At 39.6% G+C, this 19,409-nt stretch overlaps 1 protein-coding gene across 1 annotated transcript in view; it reads right to left on the bottom strand.

The window, feature by feature from the left end:
- The window catches only part of usta (uronyl 2-sulfotransferase a), a 90,683-nt gene that overhangs the window by 46,815 nt on the left and 24,459 nt on the right, over nt 1–19,409 (bottom strand). The window contains exons 2-5 of the mRNA XM_043696484.2: nt 17,722–17,765; nt 4,092–4,247; nt 3,060–3,139; nt 250–403 (exon numbers count right to left, since the gene is read on the bottom strand). Of these exons, the coding sequence (XP_043552419.1) occupies nt 250–403; nt 3,060–3,139; nt 4,092–4,247; nt 17,722–17,765 (434 nt within the window). The remainder of the gene's footprint in view (nt 1–249; nt 404–3,059; nt 3,140–4,091; nt 4,248–17,721; nt 17,766–19,409) is intronic.

Raw genomic sequence — 19,409 nt, 5'->3', positions numbered from 1 at the left:
CGCCATGATCATAATGAATGGTGGTGCTGGCTTGAAGGGCTGAATGCCTACTCCTGCACCCATTGTCTATCAGTGCTGTGGGTATGCCTATACCACATGATATGCAGCAATACAAAAAGGAACTCACTATCACCTTCTCAAAAGTGAACAGAATTGGGCAAGTGCAAGAAATGCCCACTTTCACCAGCATTTGAACTGAAGGGAGAGAGGCCCCTTTTGTTTTGTTTAATTTGCACAAATCAAACTTACAAGGTAGCGCTCCTCATCTTTCATCCCTGGTGTTCGGATTTGATGATTCTGTTCAGACCGCCAGTCCCCAAAACGTCGGAAAAAGTAGTTTGATACAAATCGATTAATTGGATCCCTGATTATATTGATGTAAACTGGCTGCTCCAATCCAAACCTAAGTGGAGAAATATTTTTTTAAAAATTAACTACAACCCATCAAATGTTATAGAACGCTACCAATGGTACATCACAATTCTCAGATACACAAAATTGCAGCCAAACCACTCAATTACAGATCCTTATAGGAAGGATGTTGTGAAACTTGAAAGAGTTAGAAAAGATTTACAAGGATATTGCCAGGGTTAGAGGGTTTGAGCTATAGGGAGAGGCTGAATAGGCTGAGGCTGTTTTCTCTGGAGTGTCGGAGGCTGAAGGGTGACCTTATAGAGGTTTATAAAATCATGAGGGGCATGGATAAGGTAAATAGACAAGGTCTTTTCCTTTGGGTGGGGGAGTCCAGAACTAGAGGGCATAGGTTTAGGTTGAGAGGGGCAAAGATTTAAAAGGGACGTAAAGGGGCAACTTTTTCACGCAGAAGGTGGTGCGTGTATAGAATGAGCTTCCAGAGGAAGTGGTGGAGGATGGTACAATTGCAATATTTAAAATGCATCTGGGTGGGTATATGAATAGGAAGTGTTTAGAGGGATATGGCCAAGCGCTGGCAAATGGGATTAGATTAATTTAGGATATCTGGTCGGCATGGATGGGTTGAACTGAAGGGTCTGTTTTTGTTCTGTACATCTCTATAACTCTAAGTTCTTGTTCAGTGTTGTATCATGCATAAATCCAATTTATACAGTTGCTCTGATGACCACTTGGAGGAGCCACTGCTTTTGTTTCACCACAACGGAGACCTTAATAGCTCTGGTTTCTACGAGATCTCGTCACGTCAGTTCATAACCAACTAATTGGGGGAACTGATTTCAATGAACAGCAACTATCTTATCAGGAGGAATTAAGATCAAGCTTAGAATTTTCCTCAGTGGTAACCTCGAACCTACGTTTGAATAAAACAGTGTTTATACCATACCACTGTCTGAAGATATATTTACAGAAACAGCATCACACCAATTCAAACATCACAAAATGCTAAGATTTCAAGAATCATGTACCACAGGATACCATTCAGCCAATCATACCTTGATGTTTTTAAGCTTCCAATTCATCCCAATTCCCTCCATAATGTTGTAAATTATATGAAATTATTTAACCAATTCCTTTTTGTTTGTTACCCTGAATTTTGTTTTGATCACCCTGTCAGGCAGCACATTCCAGAGCACTGCAACATTGAAAAGAAAATTTTCATCTCTCACCGATTTCTGGCAATTGCCTTAGAAAATGTTTTTGTCGGAGGTTGTTCATGATAAACTTCAGATTCAACAAAGCAGTAAATGGGAGGAGGATGACTTTGAAATGACTGCTGTTCATATCTCTGCACAGTCTTTGAGACACAGTATGTTTAAAACAACACAAAGGAACCATTTAAGCACCGAGTGTCGATATGTATGTGGCCTGCAATAAATAAAATGTAAACTACAGTTTTTGAAAGTCAAAATTATTTGGGACAATATTTCAGGAAGCAGTAGGATAAAAATTCAAAGCAAACATTCATAGATGTTTCATAGCCTTTACCTGTATATGTGCTGCTCCAATGCTCAAGAAGCTCAAAACCATTCAGAACAAAACAGCCTACTGAAACTGGGACTCTTTCAATATGCTAGCACCAGTTAATAATTAACCTACACTCCACCTTTTATAAAAGGGCATGCATCAAAAGAAAACTAAATAAACTTGAAAGAGAAGCATACATTAGGGCTTAATCATATGGATAAAGCAGAATGTGAGACTCGCTAGCACAAATAATTAAGGTGAATAGCATGGATTTATGGACAGAGTGAGATGAAGATGACGATTTGTGGAACACCAATCTTTCAAATGCTAGGTTGAATGGCCTGTTTCTGGTTCTATATAAATGCTGCTTCACAACCTTCTATAAATAATTTCCTATTCAATCAGAACAAAACTCCCTCTCCCCACAAATGTAAAGCTTTTCCAACCTCTCACCCCTATCACCAACACCCCTAAACCCTAGGTTGCAGAACTACTTTCCATAGGCATAGTCCCACCTGACCCAACAGAAGCCAAATGTTCTTTGTTCCTCCTCTGGAGTTGGAATTTGAATTTGAATTCCAACTGAAGAGAAAAAAATATTGGTGGTCCAGCTTTGCCTATCATTCCACCCACTACTGCCCATGTCCCATGCTAAATCTTTGTCTTTTCTACCACTTGTACAAAAATGGTCAGAACTCATATGACATAAGGTTATAGCCCAAAGGGTTTATTTGAAATCATGAGCTTTCAGAGCGCTACTCCTTTGTCAGGTGAAGTTCTTCAGCCCATCAGGTTCACACCAACCCCTCTGAAGAGCATCTCACCCAAACCCCACCCCACCATGCATTTCCCATGGATAATCCTCCTAGCCTGCACATCCCTGGATGTCGTGGGCAATTTATCATGGTCAATCCACCTTACCGGTACATCTTTGGACTGTGGAGCAAAACTGGAGCACCCAGAGGAAACCCACGCAGACAAGGGGAGAATATGCTAACTCGACACTGTCACCCGAAGGTGGAATCAAAACCAGATCCCAAGTGCTGTGAGGCAACAGTGCTAACAGTGCCAAACATTTAATTCAAAACAAATTCAGTACTATATTATAGAAGGATAATGCAATTATGCAAATGCAAAAATGATGCAAAAATGCATATTACCTTGTGAAGTTAAGGAAATGGACATGTCGCGTGTACAAATAAGGTTGGTCAGCTAGACTGATATTATTTATTAATTCCATCTGTAAGAGGAGAAAGGACAGAGAGGCGATGTGTATTAAAAACAGATGTCATTTAATTCCTTGCATTTTTTTCCCCACAGCTTGCTCAATCACAGCACTATCCAATGAGGGCAATGGGGGTTATCAGAAGCAGAGTTGAAATAAAAATCCCATATAACCTTCATTTATTGGACCAGACAGGCTGACCAATCATGGAAACTGCTCAGCACTACTGCCATCCTGTCCAGCCAAGGATCGGTTTACTCAGTCTGGCAATAGAGTTTAGCACCACAGAGCCAGCTTGATCCCGAAAAGGACCTCTCTTCTTCAGGCACAGCCACGAGTTGGTCATCAAACAATAAATGAGAACAAGTGGAAAATTTGTTCTGCAGCACATCATAAATCCAAATGCTCATCATTTTTTAAAGAACATTAACTCAAGGTATATTAGGCTGTGTTGGCTCGGCCATTAATTTATTGCTTATCCCTAAGCGCCTTTCAGAAGGTGATAGTTAACTGCTGCAGGCTATTTAGTAACTCAGTCTCTGGATGCTTGTGTAAGCAGGCCTAGAATCCTCCAACATTACGAGCAATAGATGACAGAATCAGATCAATACTGACAAACATAAAATCATAGCTGAAGCAAGGAAGGAATATCTTTTTAATGGAATATGCCAATTAGGTAAGAAAGGAAATGATTATGGTTGATTAAATCTTGAAATCATCACAATATTCGCTTGGTACTGAGAAAAAGGCACAGGCTAACAATTGTGGAGAGGCTGAAATGCAGCTAGCTTGATTCCATCTAGAGTGCTGTGTGCAGTTCTAATCACCTCTACATTCACCGTCATTAAAATACTGCAGAGGTGTGTAGTGTAGTGAAGTTTATCCTGGGTATCCAAATTCAAAGCTATTTGGAACAATGAAGGAGATTAAGCTTTTATTCTAAAAACAGGAGTCGTGGGATGCTAACCTGCTCAATCCTATTTAATCTGGTTTTATTGTGAATGTCTGAATTAATAAGATTGAAATGATTTCTCTCCGTCAATACTCTCAATAGCTGCACGACAGTTCGGCTTCCACATTTTCCAACTCTGTTGTAAACCAGCTGGCTGGGGAATGGCAGAACCTGTTCAGAACGGAAAGAAAACAGCACGTTAAATAGCTGTAAAGGCATCGCAATTGTGGTGATACTGAGAGAAATATTTAGGCACTCTGCACTACGGGTGAATTTCTACTCCCCGTCAGTCTTCATATTTAAGTGACCTTATGGCCTCTCAACTGTTCCAGTCATTATCTTTCAAGGTTATATAATAGACTATACATCAAGAGTTTACCATATTTCTAATTTTCCTCTGAAAAAAGCTGAGCAAGCTACTGAGTTATACCAAAATGCTACACAAATAACATTTTGGAGATACCTATAGTGCTTTCAACAGTTTCTCAAGGACAATAGGGACAAGTCATAAATGCTGGCTTGTCATTGATGTTCATTGCCCATAAGCGAATAAAAAAGTATCATGGTATCTTATAGTCATAGAGATGTACAGCATGGAAACAGACTCTTCGGTCCAACATGTCCATGCCGACCAGCTATCCCAATTCAATCTAGTCCCACCTGCCAACACTCGGCCCATATCCCTCTAAACCCTCCCTATTCATATACCCATCCAAATGCCTCTTGATTGTTGCAATTGTACCAGTCTCCACCACTTCCTCTGGCAGCTCATTCCATACACTTACCACCCTCTGCGTGAAAACGTTGCCCCTTAGGTCTCTTTCATATCTTTCCCCTCTCACCCTAAACCTATACCCTCCAGTTCTGGACTCCCCGACCCCAGGGAAAAGACTTTGTCTATTTATTCTATCCATGCCCCTCATAATTTTGTAGACCTTTATAAGGTCACCCCTCAGCCTCCGACGGTCCAGGGGAAACGACCCCAACCTGTTCAGCCTCTCCCTATAGCTTCTTCATGCATGGACGGCATATGGTTCTTCAGAATGTATGAACCAATAAAGTGTAATTCTGCAAAATTCGAATCACCTTGAGAGTTACTTCTGATACAATAAACAGACTTGCAGTGTACTATTTTCTTTATATTATTTGAACTAAATTTATGTCTGGCACTCAATTTCAGAATCTTATACTCTCAAATTCCAGATATCAGATTATTTTCTTACCTTGCATGTGTTACTAATCACATTACCCACTCTAGTTTGACAACACAATGAAAGAGAGATAGTTATGGCTTCAAAATTCCATTATCCACAACTTGGACCAGGCTGAACAGTTTTATTCCAAATTACTCAAGAGTTGTTCAATTTAGCACTACAGCTGGGTCAAAAGAGAGAATCAAAATACCACTTGATGCTGTGTATTTAAGAATACTTTGAATACAGTTAAATGACAAAACTGCTGTGAGCCTAGACCTGAGAAAGTAGGACATGAAGTTATACAAAGATTTTCTAAGACCACGATAACTAATAGTTTACAGATATTTATTCTGCATCAAGTTAGACTACCTCATCAACTCAAACACAGCTGAACCATGTTTGCAAGAGAGAGGTGAAATAGTGGATTAATATTGCTGAGCAAGTGAAAAACAAAGTTAGTCTAATTACCACTTGATCAATAAACTTGATCTCCATTAGCTGGTTCCTGTTGAACACTGGGTACAAAACTAGCCTCGTAATGTTTATCTTCCACTCAGCCTCTCAGACAAACCCTCGACCCAATGTCAGCTAGCTCTCACTTCTTGGATTCACCAGAGATCAACTGACAATTGTAAAATGCAATAACAATTAAATGCACTTCTAAACTCGAGGAAGAAAACAATCCACTGGAGAAGCTGTTTCATAATGCTCTCTTCCCCCTCAGGAAATGTAATTTCCACACAACCAAATCCCCTTCCTCACAATATGCTCATGAGATTTATTTTAGAAGCCATTCAGTTTTTGAAGTTTATACAAGCAGCCTACAGTGAGTTGATTCAAAACCAATACTATTAATACTACAGAAGATTACTGTGTCACTTCTGTGGCTCGACTATTTGATGTAGACACAGAGAGCCACAGTTCCATAACTAACCTAACGTGTACGTCAAACCAGTCTGCTTACTAAACACTGCGTCTCTGTTCTAATCTGGGGCTGGAGTTTGCATACCTGATGTTTCCAGAACCACTATGCTGCATTCATGGCAGAGGCTAAATGAAGGTCTTTATTTGAACTGAGAACCAGCAGACAAACAAAGTTTCAACTATGCTAATTTAAAAAAGCTAAACCAGTGTCTGCAGAAAAGGCAAGAGCTTATTGAGGTCACAAAAGACGGTATTTATGGACAGAGTCACATTCTGCACAGTATCTAACTCACCTGAGGCTGAAGGGAGCAAGACTGCGAATTTTCTCTTTGGTCAGTACTATAAACTTAGTACTCTTTTTGCCCTAGAAATGAATTCTTTATTTACTACAATAATAAAGAAAATCCTACTGACTGTGACACAAAGGCATAATTTTCACCAACTTCTAATACAGAATAATATCAGAAAACATGCTTTAACAAACAATTCTTTGTTCTAGAGAAAATGTTAACATGATGTTAATGTAAATAGTCTGCCCTTCCTTCTTTAGGAATTTTTTTAGCCTTGCTGTTTCATTCATTTTCTGGACATCTGGTCTTTTCCTTTCAATGCATTTTGCTTTTGCCCTTTGGCTTATATCAATCAGTCTTTAATTCATAATATTTATAAGGAATCCTGGAGGGTACACCAACAGAAAATGCCATAGGAGTCCTTCAGGCTGATCCAGAAGTAGAAGCATTCCATACTGCTCTATCTTCTGTGCTCATTTGCTTTCTTTACCAATATTTACATAGTCCTATCTTGAACTGGTGCCCATGGCCAGTCTGTTCCTTACAGACTCGTTATAAAAACTTGGAAAACTTCAGCAAACTCTCCTACTTCTCTGGCGTATTTTTCCAGTATAAATATTCATCAATCTCTATAGCTTTTCTGTATTTTGGCTAAATAAGTACAGTACAGAGGGAGTGCTGCACTAGTAGAATTGCTATCTGTCAGGTGAATCATTAAATCAAGGTCTCCATCTGACATCTCAGTGAACGAAAAAAAATCCACTGAACTCCACACAGACTTCAGGAAGGCATTCGACAAAGTTCCACACTGTAAACTGGTTACCGAGGTTAGATCACATGGAGCACAGGGAGAGTAGCCATTTGGATACAGAACTGGCTCAAAGGTAGCCGACAGAGGGTGGTGATGGAGAGTTGCTTTTCAGACTGGAGGCCTGTGACCAGTGGTATGCCACAAGAATTGGTGCTGCACCCAAGGCCTTTCATCATTTACATAAATGATTTGGATGCGAATGTAGAAGGTATGGTTAGTAAGTTTGCAGATGACACCAACATTGGTAGTGTAGAGGACAAGGAAGAAGGTTACCTCAGAGTTTAATGAGACCTTTATTCAGACGAGTCAATAGATTGAGGAATGGCAGATGGAGTTTAATTTAGATAAATGTGACGTGCTGCATTTTGGGAAGGCAAATCAGAGCAGGACTTATACATTTAATGGTAAGGTCCTGGGGAGTGTTGTTGAACAACAAGACCTTGGAGTGCAGGTTCATAGTTCCTTGAAAGTGAAGTCACAAGTAGACAGGATAGTGAAGGCAGTGTTTAGTATGCTGGCCTTTAGTAGTCAGTGCATTCATTACAGGAGTTGGGAGGTCATAGGAAGTTGTACAGGGCATTGGTTAGGCCAATTTTGGAATACAGTCCATTCTGCTATAACATGTGTTTCTTCAACACGAATTGGCTTTAACACGATTGAAGAATTTAGATCATTATTTGTAGATAGTGAACTTTCCTTACCTGTACTGGCTATAACACAATGCTATCCCCATTAGTTTTAATAGTGCGACTATTATACAATTTCTTATAATGCGAGATTGCGCGAGAACAGAACTATTACATTACATCAGAAATGACTGTACTGCATTCAATTCTGGTCTCCCTGCTATAGAAAGATGTTGTGGAATTTGAAAGGGTTCAGAAAAGATTTACAAGGAGATTGCCAGGGTTGGAAGGTTTGAGTTACAGGGAGAGGCTGAATAGGCTGGGACTGTTTTCCCTGGTGTGTCAGAGGCTGAGGGGTGACCTTATAGAGGTTTATAAAATCATGAGGGCCATGGATAGGGTAAATAGACAAGGTCTTTTCTTTGAGGTGGGGGAGTCTAGAACTAGAGGGCATAGCTTCAGGGTGAGAGGAAAAAGATTTACAAGGGACCTAAACAGCAACCTTTTCTCACAAAGGGTGGTGTGTGTATGGAATGAGCTGCAAGAGGAAGTGGAGGAGTTTGATATAATTACAACATTTAAAAGGCATCCAGATTGGTATATGAATAGGAAGGGTTTAGAGGAATGTTGACCAAATGCTGGCAAGTGGGACTAGATTAATTCTGGATATCTGGTCGGCATGGACGAATTGGACTGAAGGGTCTGTTTCCATGCTGTACATGTCTATGACTCTCGCTATTCGAAGAACTGAGGAATTCACCCCAGTGTCCCAAATTGCATAATCCTAATGCACATCACAGAAATTAGATTATTTAATGCTACACATTAATGAGAATAAAGGAGAGTGTATGCTGCAGAGATATTGCAGAGGGAGTGCTGGGATTTTGAGACCAGTTTGGGGGAAGAAGAAGGACTCTGTAAAAGGGCTAGAGGGATTACACCTGGACCAATATGCTTTCAGGGTATTTGTAATTGCCAGAGGAGAATGTTTAAACCTACTTGTTAGGGGGCCAAAAGCTAGGAGGTAACATTAGAGGGGAAAAACAATATGTAAAACTGGTGAGAAATAGCAAGTCATTGAGTGAGACTGGAATAGGAGACAATGAAATAAGATGACTGAATAAATAGAGGATGGCAAATAAAGTTGGCCACCTGCACGTGCAGGCAGCCACAGGGGAGTATGATTTGGCAAAAGGAAACCTGGCTCAAAAATAAAGCAGGATTGGGTACTAAGTATTCATGGATGCAACGGAATCAAGGAAAGGAAACGATGTACAGAGATACTCAAAGATAATGACAGTGCCTGAGAGAGAGGTAAACATACAGAGGTCAAAGACAAAACAGATTTGGTTTGAGCTAAGGAACAATAAAGACATAATGACATTACTTGGTGCACTTGAAAGACCTCCAGCTAGTGGGAATTATATAGAGAGATAAACTTGCAAGGAAATTACAGAGGGGCAAAAACCAAAAAGTATTCACAATATGGGATTTCAGTTCTCAGAGCACAGCCTGGGAATAGTACGGTGCAACAGACAGAGAGGGAAAAGTGATTCTAAAGTAGGTTTTGGATAATTTTCTACACTAACATGTTCTCAGTAGACTGCGGATGGAGATATTGCAGGAGCTGGTCCTAGAAAATGAGGTGGGATAAACTGGGAACTGCCCGTGTATTTCCTTTTAATTCCAAACGCACGTACAGTCATGCACCGATAGAATGAAATATACCCACAAAGTTCTGCAGAGTAATTAGAGCATGTAGTTATGAATGTAATCCCATACTGGGGTGCATTAATTTTAAAGATCCGACATGTGAAACTCATGCTGGCAAGCGGCTATTTAATCTTGTTCTGTATTATGCTCCAACTTCCATATACATCAACTTGGAACAGACTCAAGAACAGGACCCATTTGCAACCGAGGCACTTCCTGTTTTTTTTAATCTGCACAGTTTATAATCAGTTTGCCACTTATTTGAAGAATACTTCTGCCTGTAAAATGTGCTATTTTTGAGTTGATTTAAAAGACCATTGAAAGCCTCTTCTGTTCTAATCAACAGTAATGTAGGGAAACAAACTGACCACATTTGAAGCAGCGTTTACTTCAGTCTGAGGGTCACAGGACCGAAACATTAACTCTGACTTCTCTCCACAGATGCTGTCAGACCTGCAGAGCTTGTCTAACAATTCCTGTTTTTTGTTTCTGATTTCCAACAGTCACAGTTTTTTTGGGGGTTTTTATTGAAGGTGATTGAAGAGGAGTTAATTAAGTGTGGCGCTGGAAAAGGTACAGCAGGTCAGGCAGCATTCCTTTCAGGCAGGACCCTTCTTCAGGACTGCCCGAAATGTTGACTCGCTTGGTCCTCAGATGATATCTGACCTGCTGTGCCTTTTCCAGCGCTGTGCTTTATCAACTCTGATTTCTCCAGCAACTGCAGTCCCCATTGTCACCTGATAATTGAATAAGACGTTTTCACTTTTGATGTGGCATTACGGGGCTTGATTTCCAGTGTACTCCTCCTGCCGGAGTCAAGAATAAGCTCGAGGTACTAGTGTAGGATTGTTTGGACATGGACATTGTGAAATTGGATATGGACAAATGGCAATTAGTTAAAAGTACGGATATCAAGTCTTTCATATTTAAAAAAACTGGCTTGCGAAGCAGTTTTTAAAAAATATGGCAGCAGCTTCTCTGATGAATTTCGAAGATTTAACGAAGGCAAGAAAGGGAGGTGATAACGATAGAATTTTCTGCAAAGGGTAGGAAGGCAGAGATTATTAACACACTGGCACAGCATTTGGAATTGGTGAAAATACAAGAGTGACCATGTACACAAAGTGGTAAATCACTGAAGTTAATGATGAAGTCGCTTGAACCAGAAAAGGAAATTAAAGCACAAATGGGAAATGGAACTTAAAATACTTGAACTTCAGCTAAAAGCAGAAAACTTAAGAAATGCAAATGGCTAAAATTGAAGTTTCAGAACAGAGAGAAGTAGAGGAAGTTCAAGTAGAAATTGGAGTCTTTAAAAAAAAGAACATATTTCATGCATAGGAAGGTTTTGATAAGAAAAAAAATCTAGCCATAAGCTAAAATCCAGTAAGGAATGTTTAAATGTCCACAGGCTGTTATGAAATTTAACGTAAAGGATATGCAGGCATTATATCGTATGAAAAAGACACAGCAAAACAAATGAAGCGGCTGAAGGAAAATGGGACACAGCCCACGCAGAAAAGGTTGATGGATGGAACAAAAGAAATGTATGCCTCACTGTCAGAAGAGGCATCAATGAAGCAGATCATGAGGCAGTTAAAGAAAAGGCTATTCATGGTGCATATGAGTTGGCTCCTGAAACATACAGCCAAATGTTTTAAAACTTATGGAAACAGCCTGTGCTGACCTGCAAAGAATTTGAAAGGATGAAACAAATGTGCCATGTATGCAGCTCTCAGAATAAATGGTCACAAATATATTAAAATAATATTGGATGGAGGAGCTAAGGATCAAATGAGTTAGGTGGTGGGAATAGTAAAGGACGACAGACATAATAATGGTGAGGTATAAGGAGATGCAGGCAATCACAACATGACTCCCACTTCAGATTAGCCAATGCTGAAATACTGGGACAATTAGACACCATATTTTCCTCGTTGGACGAAGAGCAAAATAAAGATCAAGCGTAGTGACTCACTGAGTTCTAAGAAATCTGTAGAGATACACACAGATGTGGTTAAAAGGGAAACAGCGCCAGTACAACAACATTCATAATTTTGGCTGGGGAACATAAACTCAGGTGAAAACAGAGATTTGGTACAAGTTAGAAAGTGACTTGAATAAACAGAGGCATAGCAGATGAAATCTACCAGTTGTATCAGTTCCTAAACCCAATGCATTAACTAAATTATGCACTGATTACAGAAAAGCAAATGTAGTAATACAAATGAATTTGTAACCAATTCCTTGATTAAAAGATTGCATTGTTGGCAGTGTATTGTTTCTTACTAAGATTCATGTATTGAAAGGGTTTTGGCAAGGACCAAAGACATTAAAAACTGAAGAGATATCAGCTTTTTGTTCACACCAACTGGGTTGCATCAACGTTAAGTCATGTTATTCAATTTAAAAACACTTCAGTTTCATTTCAAGATGAATAAACAAGGCTTTCAGGAGTGTACCTCATTATGATACATTAACCTACTGCAACAGCCGAACAATGTCACTATATTAATTAATTGCTGACATGTTATCAAAAATGTAATATTGTCAAAATAGCTTGGAGATTAAGTGATGGCAGGAAATTGTATAAATTTTGTCTAAAGAGTGAACGAGAATTTTGTTATTGTTGTATGAGTCATGTTATATCATAATCAAAGGTATTTGAAAAGGGGGTTTCATCTTCAAAGGATGGAGACATGATGTGAACATATATTCATGGATAAGAGAACTGGAAAATGGACATTTAGGCATTATTGGGTTGCAAATGATTTATGTGATTGCCTGGAACTGGAAAGTCAGAAGGTTAAAGGAGACTAACTAGTTGCTATTTATAAACAAAACGTGGCTTTGGAAAGTAGTGATCAACGACTTTTGAGAGAGAGAGAGAGAAGGCTGGAATTTTATTGCTTTAATTGTTGAGTAAACAAACCCGAATGTATTTATGCTGCGGTCACCTAGCAAGAGCCTCTAGGCTGAAGTAATAGATGTTTTTTCAGTGTACAATGGAAGCTTTTGGGCAGCTGTCTGTAGAAATTTGTAAGGATGTAGTACTGTCTTTCTTGCCTGCAAGAGTAAGATCTTTGTGATGAAAGCAGAACTTTTAATACCTTAGCTAAATAGATTAAAACAAATCCACTTGATAAAGGTTCAATTATTAGGCTCTGAACTGTTTCTCAACTGAATCTGAAATCTGGTCTGAAGATTTCCAATCATTGCACAATATGAACTCATCAACAAATGGAACTGACAAAAAGTTTCTCCTATTTTTCCCACTCAAAATTGTGCTGCAGAGCTGTGTAAATCACATCTTGTCTGTGTATGAATGAGTGTTTGGGATTAAGGGGGATATAGTTAATTGACATAGTAGCTCAGTTGGTAACCAGTTTGCCAGAATAAGTAAGCCTGTAAGATACATTATTTTTGACTTTCTAAAAAAAGCTTCAAAGTATTTTTCTGTTCTAATTAATGTATGGAAACAAATCAGCTATTTTTGGTCATTAAGACACTTTACACTTCTGTTGTGCTTGTGCGGTGAATAGTTTTAAACCTGTCAGCTGAATTCTCAAGCAGCTGGGAAACAGAGAAACTCGAGACTGCTCAGGTAATCTGATCTCTTGAATGGAGAATCTATATCTTAGGGCTATATACATACAGAAGTTACTACAATAGAATCAAGGTAGATCAAATGAGAGGCATTATCCACCCTGTTATGTGGAGCTTTGAGACAGGCAAGTAAACTGCTATGTAATCCAATTTGTTTACAAACATGTTTTATGTCAATAAAAAATTAAGGGAATGAAGCAGTAACTGTGAAACATGTCTATTTTTTAAATGCATTCACATTTTCAATGTTTTTTCTGCTAGGCATGATGCCTTCAGATGAATGCAGCAGGCTGCCATGTTGTCAATGCAGTCAAACATGTTGTCAAGAAGCAGTGAGAAATCTTGGAACATCTCTGTGGCCTTTACAACTTCAGCTAAGGAAACAGGCAGATGTTCATTCACCAGACTTAAAGTGATCAGGCACATTATCAATGTAGTCAATAATTGGAGAGATTAATAGTTGTCAGCACTTTTTTAAAAGTTCTTACTCATAGAGAGAGAGAGACAGGATGAACAGGAGGGTGGAGGGCAGAGAGACGGGGGAGCAGAGAGAGAGATGGGGTGGGGAGAGCAGAAAGAGACGAGCAGACAGACGGTGGGGTTCAGAGAGACGGGGTGGGGGGAGCAGAGAGAGACAGGCAGAGAGACGGGGGGTGGGGGGGGCAGAGAGAGACGGGGGGAGCAGAGAGAGACGGGGGGCAGAGAGAGACGGGGGGCAGAGAGAGACGGGGGGGGGCAGAGAGAGACGGGGGAGGCAGAGAGAGACGGGGGGGCAGAGAGAGACGGGGGGCAGAGAGAGACGGGGGGGGCAGAGAGAGACGGGGGGGGCAGAGAGAGACGGGGGGGGGCAGAGAGAGACGGGGGGGCAGAGAGAGACGGGGGGGCAGAGAGAGACGGGGGGGCAGAGAGAGACGAGGGGGGGGCAGAGAGAGACGGGGGGGGCAGAGAGAGACGGGGGGGGCAGAGAGAGACGGGGGGTGCAGAGAGAGACGGGGGGGGCAGAGAGAGACGGGGGGGGCAGAGAGAGACGGGGGGGCAGAAAGAGTGAGAGAGCGTGAGAGATGGGATGGGGAGAGAGACGGGGGGCTTAGAGACAAGGAGAAACGGGTGGGGGGGGGGGAGAAACAGAGAGGGGGGTGAGAGACAGACAGAAAGAGACCATCATGCAGTCAATGATGTCATTTCTGCTGTAACTGTTGCACTTTCATCACATGGAAGATGATGCCATGTCTCATCCTGAATCAGTGCAGCTGCAGATGCACGCGTTGTGATCCAATGTCTTTTCCAGATTGATCACCACTTACAAGTAGGATTGGACTGGAGATGGGAACATTCTCTGCTTAACTTGCCTTAAACCGCATTAGCAGCGCTTCTTTAACGTCAGCAGCCATTTTCACCCTCTCCCTTGTTGGAGAGAACACCTGCTGGTTAAACTATTCAAAACGTTCGCCTTATGTTTCAAAATAATGGAAAAATTCAAATCTGGAATTTAGCACCCGTAAGGGATGCCTGCTTTTTTGTTTGCACCACTGCTTTCCACTTGCTGCATAAATTTATCTCTATCACTTGTTGACAGCACTTTTCATTTCCTCAACTTGAGCAGTAGTTGCAGGGTATGAACATCCCTTCACAGAGAGATCTCAATATCAAATGATGACTTGCCTGTCTTTTTGCACCCAACTCTGTCCCAATTGGTTGGCGCAATTATATGACACACATGCATATGCTTGATTAAATTGGAGTTACCAGACCAGAATTTTTGTTTATCACAGTTACTTACTTCTTCAATTGGATTTCCTATTCTGTCAATGGCTGACAACTTCATAATCACAATTTATCCGTACACGGGGAAAATTATAGTAGTCGCTGTTGTGATGAACTCAAATTTTCAACTTAAAACTAAGATTGAGATTTGAGATGTTCTAAATATATAGAGGAACCCTGATTATCTGAATGCCAGACAACATAGTTTAGCCAAGCATCGGGACCCTGCGATCTTGTTCGGATAATCTGAAATTCGGATAACTGACGTTCGGATAATCAAGGTTCCTCTGTATACAGTACCTGTATTAGCTGTGACCTCATCAGTTTGCAGAAAGTGTGCTTGAGTGATGATTGTGTGTAGAAGATTTCAGTTATTTTGAAAAATAAAACTCATTGTTGAATTGTGCACATTTTCTAGTGTCAAGTTAAGTATTGCTGCAGTTGGGAAATCAATACTTTACTTGTGTGCATTGGCTCTTATTTTATTGAAGTGTTGGTCATTTTTGAGAATATTAATTAATTCTTCTAATCCTGCTTCTGCGAGAGTCCAAATACTCAATATGTCAACATAAATTTAGAAGGTATTGCTATTGTCTGACTGCATCACATAAGAAGTGAGATATTGAAAATTAAAAATGAGCTCCTGAAACCCAAATATAGTCTCCCCTCCCCACCCCAACCCCCCCCAAAAAAAACAGCCTCAACGAGGGCAGCCACAAAAGGAAGTATTTTGATCTCTGATACAAGATTAGCATAAATAAGATAACGTCCTTTCGAACTTTATCTGCTGCACTAACTTTGCGCCGAAAACAAAGTACATGTACAACCAGAGTTTCCACTACTATTATAACATCCCAACAGGAGATACACCCCAATATGTTAAAATAATCTCATTAACAACAGCAGACAACTTTAAACCTAAAGGGACAACAAAGGCAATTTTGATTCAGATTCTTTAGGCTGATGGTGGTGAATGTATGAAAATAACTGTCATGGGTGGAGTTACTGCGTCAGCCAGAATGATCGACCAAGACAGCTATTGTATCTTTTTTTTTAAACATTTTTGATTGTGGATTGAAAAGGGAGGATAATTTTAAAAGCCCAGGAAAAAAACCTCCAGCCTGCCAACAACTATGGGATTGGCTCCTAGCTAGCTTAAAAGCCTGTAGCTGTGAATGCTTGGGTCAGAAGCTATTTGACCTCGAAGGAAAGGAGCTGTTGTTATCTGCAGTAAAAGCTTGATGACAGCCATTTTATTTCCTCTCATCGGTTACTATAAGCTAATATGTTTAATTAATAAGTCAGAGACTTATTTATTAAACATAAGGGTGAACTAATCATCCTGGTCTCTTGCAAACAATTCTAAGAACCAGGAGAAGGAACTGAGATTTGCTGATCAGTTTTCTGATCAACAAAACGGTCATCTCAGCAAACTCTGATGACAGAGACCACTGAACTGCCTTTCCAGTTTTTCTCTCCGCCCAGAATACTGATATCTTTTAGTGCATGACTGTATGTCATAAATTTCCTCTGAACAACATGGATATTTTGTCAACACATCCTAAATTTGCCATAAGGAGACTTGATTTTTAAAATTAGCAAGTGTCTTGACAGAGTGAGTACGTAAAGACTATGTCCTTTAATTTGGAAGTCAGTGATGAGTAATCACTGCAAAATTAAGATTAAGAGAAATTTTGCCATGCAAGTGATGCTGGAGCAGAATTCCTCAGGAACATGGAGAGTAGCCCAATCAATTGATTGAGCCAGTTCTTCCATTTAATGGCACCAGCATTTTAACTTCATTTCTGTAGTCCTTACTAACCTGGTTTATCAAAAATCTGAGGGGCAGGGAGAAATATGGAGGTAGTTAGAATTCCAGATTTCCATTGTCATTTTCATACAGATGCGCTTTGTCACATTAATCTCACCTGCATAATCTCACCCTTGATTGTAAATCCCCAGAGGAAATTGTTTCTCTTGACTTATCTGTTTCAAGTTCTTTTAACATTTGATCATTTTAATGAGCTTATTCCTCAAAATTCTAAAAGCAAAATACTGCCAGAGCAAATTTATACTTTACATTTTAACAACTCTGGTAATATTCTGCTAAATCTGCACTAAGGCCTTGCATATTCAATATATCTTTCTCAATGTACAGTAGAGAACTGAACACTGTCCCACTTTGGATATAACCTTAAATTATGTAACTGCTGCATTAGCTTCCACTCCCTTGTTTTTATTAGTGTTTTATTTCATCTCATGAATACCGGTGGAAACTTGCGTGTAAATTAGCTGCAGTATTTATTAATCATGCAGCAATATGATAAGAAAATTCCAATGTACTTTGATTGTCAAGTGCCTTGGGATGCTCTGAGGATGTGAAAGGTGCTATATTAATACAAGTCCTCAAATTCTTAATTAATACCAGTAAGAGTGATTAACTTCTACTCTACTGTCATTGACAAAAATTAACACTACTCACTGATAGTCTAACACTCAATAACAATTTAATCATGAATGCAAACAGAGAAGTCAATTGAAGATAATTAATGGTTGCCTTTCAGTTTCACTAGTGACCTGAATTGATCGCATATGATATTCTAAGCTGAAAAGACGGAAGGGCATATTTAAAGACACATAGGACACTCAGGAGGAATATTTTCTATTTGCCCCACAAGTAGCAGCTGAACCTTCTATCCCAATAATCCTATTTACCTTAGTGGGTTCATGATGATACCCATCCAGAAAAGACGAATTTCCTGAAAGACAAAACAAAACAAAATGATCATAAATCGGTTGCAAATGTTGACCAAAACATAAATATAATAAAATTGTGAGCATGAAAACTGGTATCAAATAAAGTAAGGGAATTCTTAAAGGAGCTGAAAATGTGTTGCTGGAAAAGCGCAGCAGGTCAGGCAGCATCCAAGGTACAGGAGAATCGATGTTTCGGGCATAAGCCCTTCTTCAGGATTATGCCCGAAACGTCGATTCTCCTGTTCCTTGGATGCTGCCTGACCTACTGCGCTTTTCCAGCAACACATTTTCAGCTCTGATCTCCAGCATCTGCAGCCCTCACTTTCTCCACGAATTCTTAAAGGAGTCAACATTCAGTAAGAATCAGAAAATGTGGTAAACAAAAGCGAGCACAATATCAGGCATGCAACTCAAATTATGTAGAACTTGGGAAGTTTCTTTTAAATCAACCTGTTCAGATTTATTATGACACACCTCTGGAGCTGGTGGGAATTGAACCCAGATATCTTGTCTGAGGTTGGGACACTACCATTGCACCACAAGAACCCCAAAAACTTAGGAATAGGCTTCAAAGAATTGAATGGCCTATACATGATCCTCATGCTTCTAGTGATAACAAAGATGTAAGAACTCATTAACTCTTCCAATCTTACACCAAACTCTATTTCAAATGTCTTTGCTGCCAATTCCTTATTCCTCAAGCTACTAATTTCAGTAAAATGGATAAGCTAAATTCTTTCATTTATTGCATTGCATTTCAGGAGTTCTTCTCTTTGGGATCAAATTGCAAACTTCAGTTTGCCTTCATATGAACTGAAACACCCCATCCTCTCACCTAGGACAGATGAAAATAATATATGGAAATTCAATCAGGCAAGAACTTGCTATTACTTAAGCGGGATATATACTTAACATTGCATCAGTTTCTTTGCCATTTCCTAGCATTTTAAAGTGTAAGATGATTCAGTATTTGACTGTGAAAACAAATTTTCTAAGTACTGTATATACTTTCCCAGAATCAGTCACTCCAGAATTAATCATTTTTGCTTCAAAAGAACTACAGCACAATCCACACTTCCGTCTTACATTCATCTATTTTTGTCACTTTATCAGAACAAAATAAAGAATCTGAAAATTTCCCAGAATACAACTCAGAAATAAAAGTAGAAATTCATGTCCAAGACCGGAGATAAAACCATTTCTTATCCTTAAATTCATATTTTACACTTCCTTTTCTTAGCCTTAGTTCTTAGACCTAGTAATCTAGTAATGGGTGTGCTGATTAGTCCAACTCGTCCATGCTGCCCAGACATCCTAAACTATTCTAGTCCCATTTGCTGATTAAATTGCATGTTTTTTCATGCCACCGTGTACCATGACTAAGCCCAGAACTGGATTAGTGTAGCCCATGCAAGGAAGGAGGCTTTTCACCTGCATGCTTATTTAAGGATTTTAAGAAAATAAAATCAGTAGAAATCATAACTCTGTTAATATCTATTAATTAGTACTTGCAGAGTACAATTCAATTTTTTTTAAAAAAACTTGATTTTATCTTGTGGTTTCATAATCTCAGGAACCCCAAAGCGTATTATCATCAATATTTCTTTTGAAGTGCAATGACTATTGTGAAATGGGAAATGTGACAA

The sequence above is a fragment of the Chiloscyllium plagiosum genome, unplaced genomic scaffold (assembly GCF_037043375.1).
Source record: "Chiloscyllium plagiosum isolate Xiang-an unplaced genomic scaffold, Cpla_swu_hap1 HiC_scaffold_10, whole genome shotgun sequence".
Taxonomy (NCBI): Eukaryota; Metazoa; Chordata; class Chondrichthyes; order Orectolobiformes; family Hemiscylliidae; genus Chiloscyllium; species Chiloscyllium plagiosum.
This window is presented reverse-complemented; position numbering and strand designations above follow the sequence as displayed.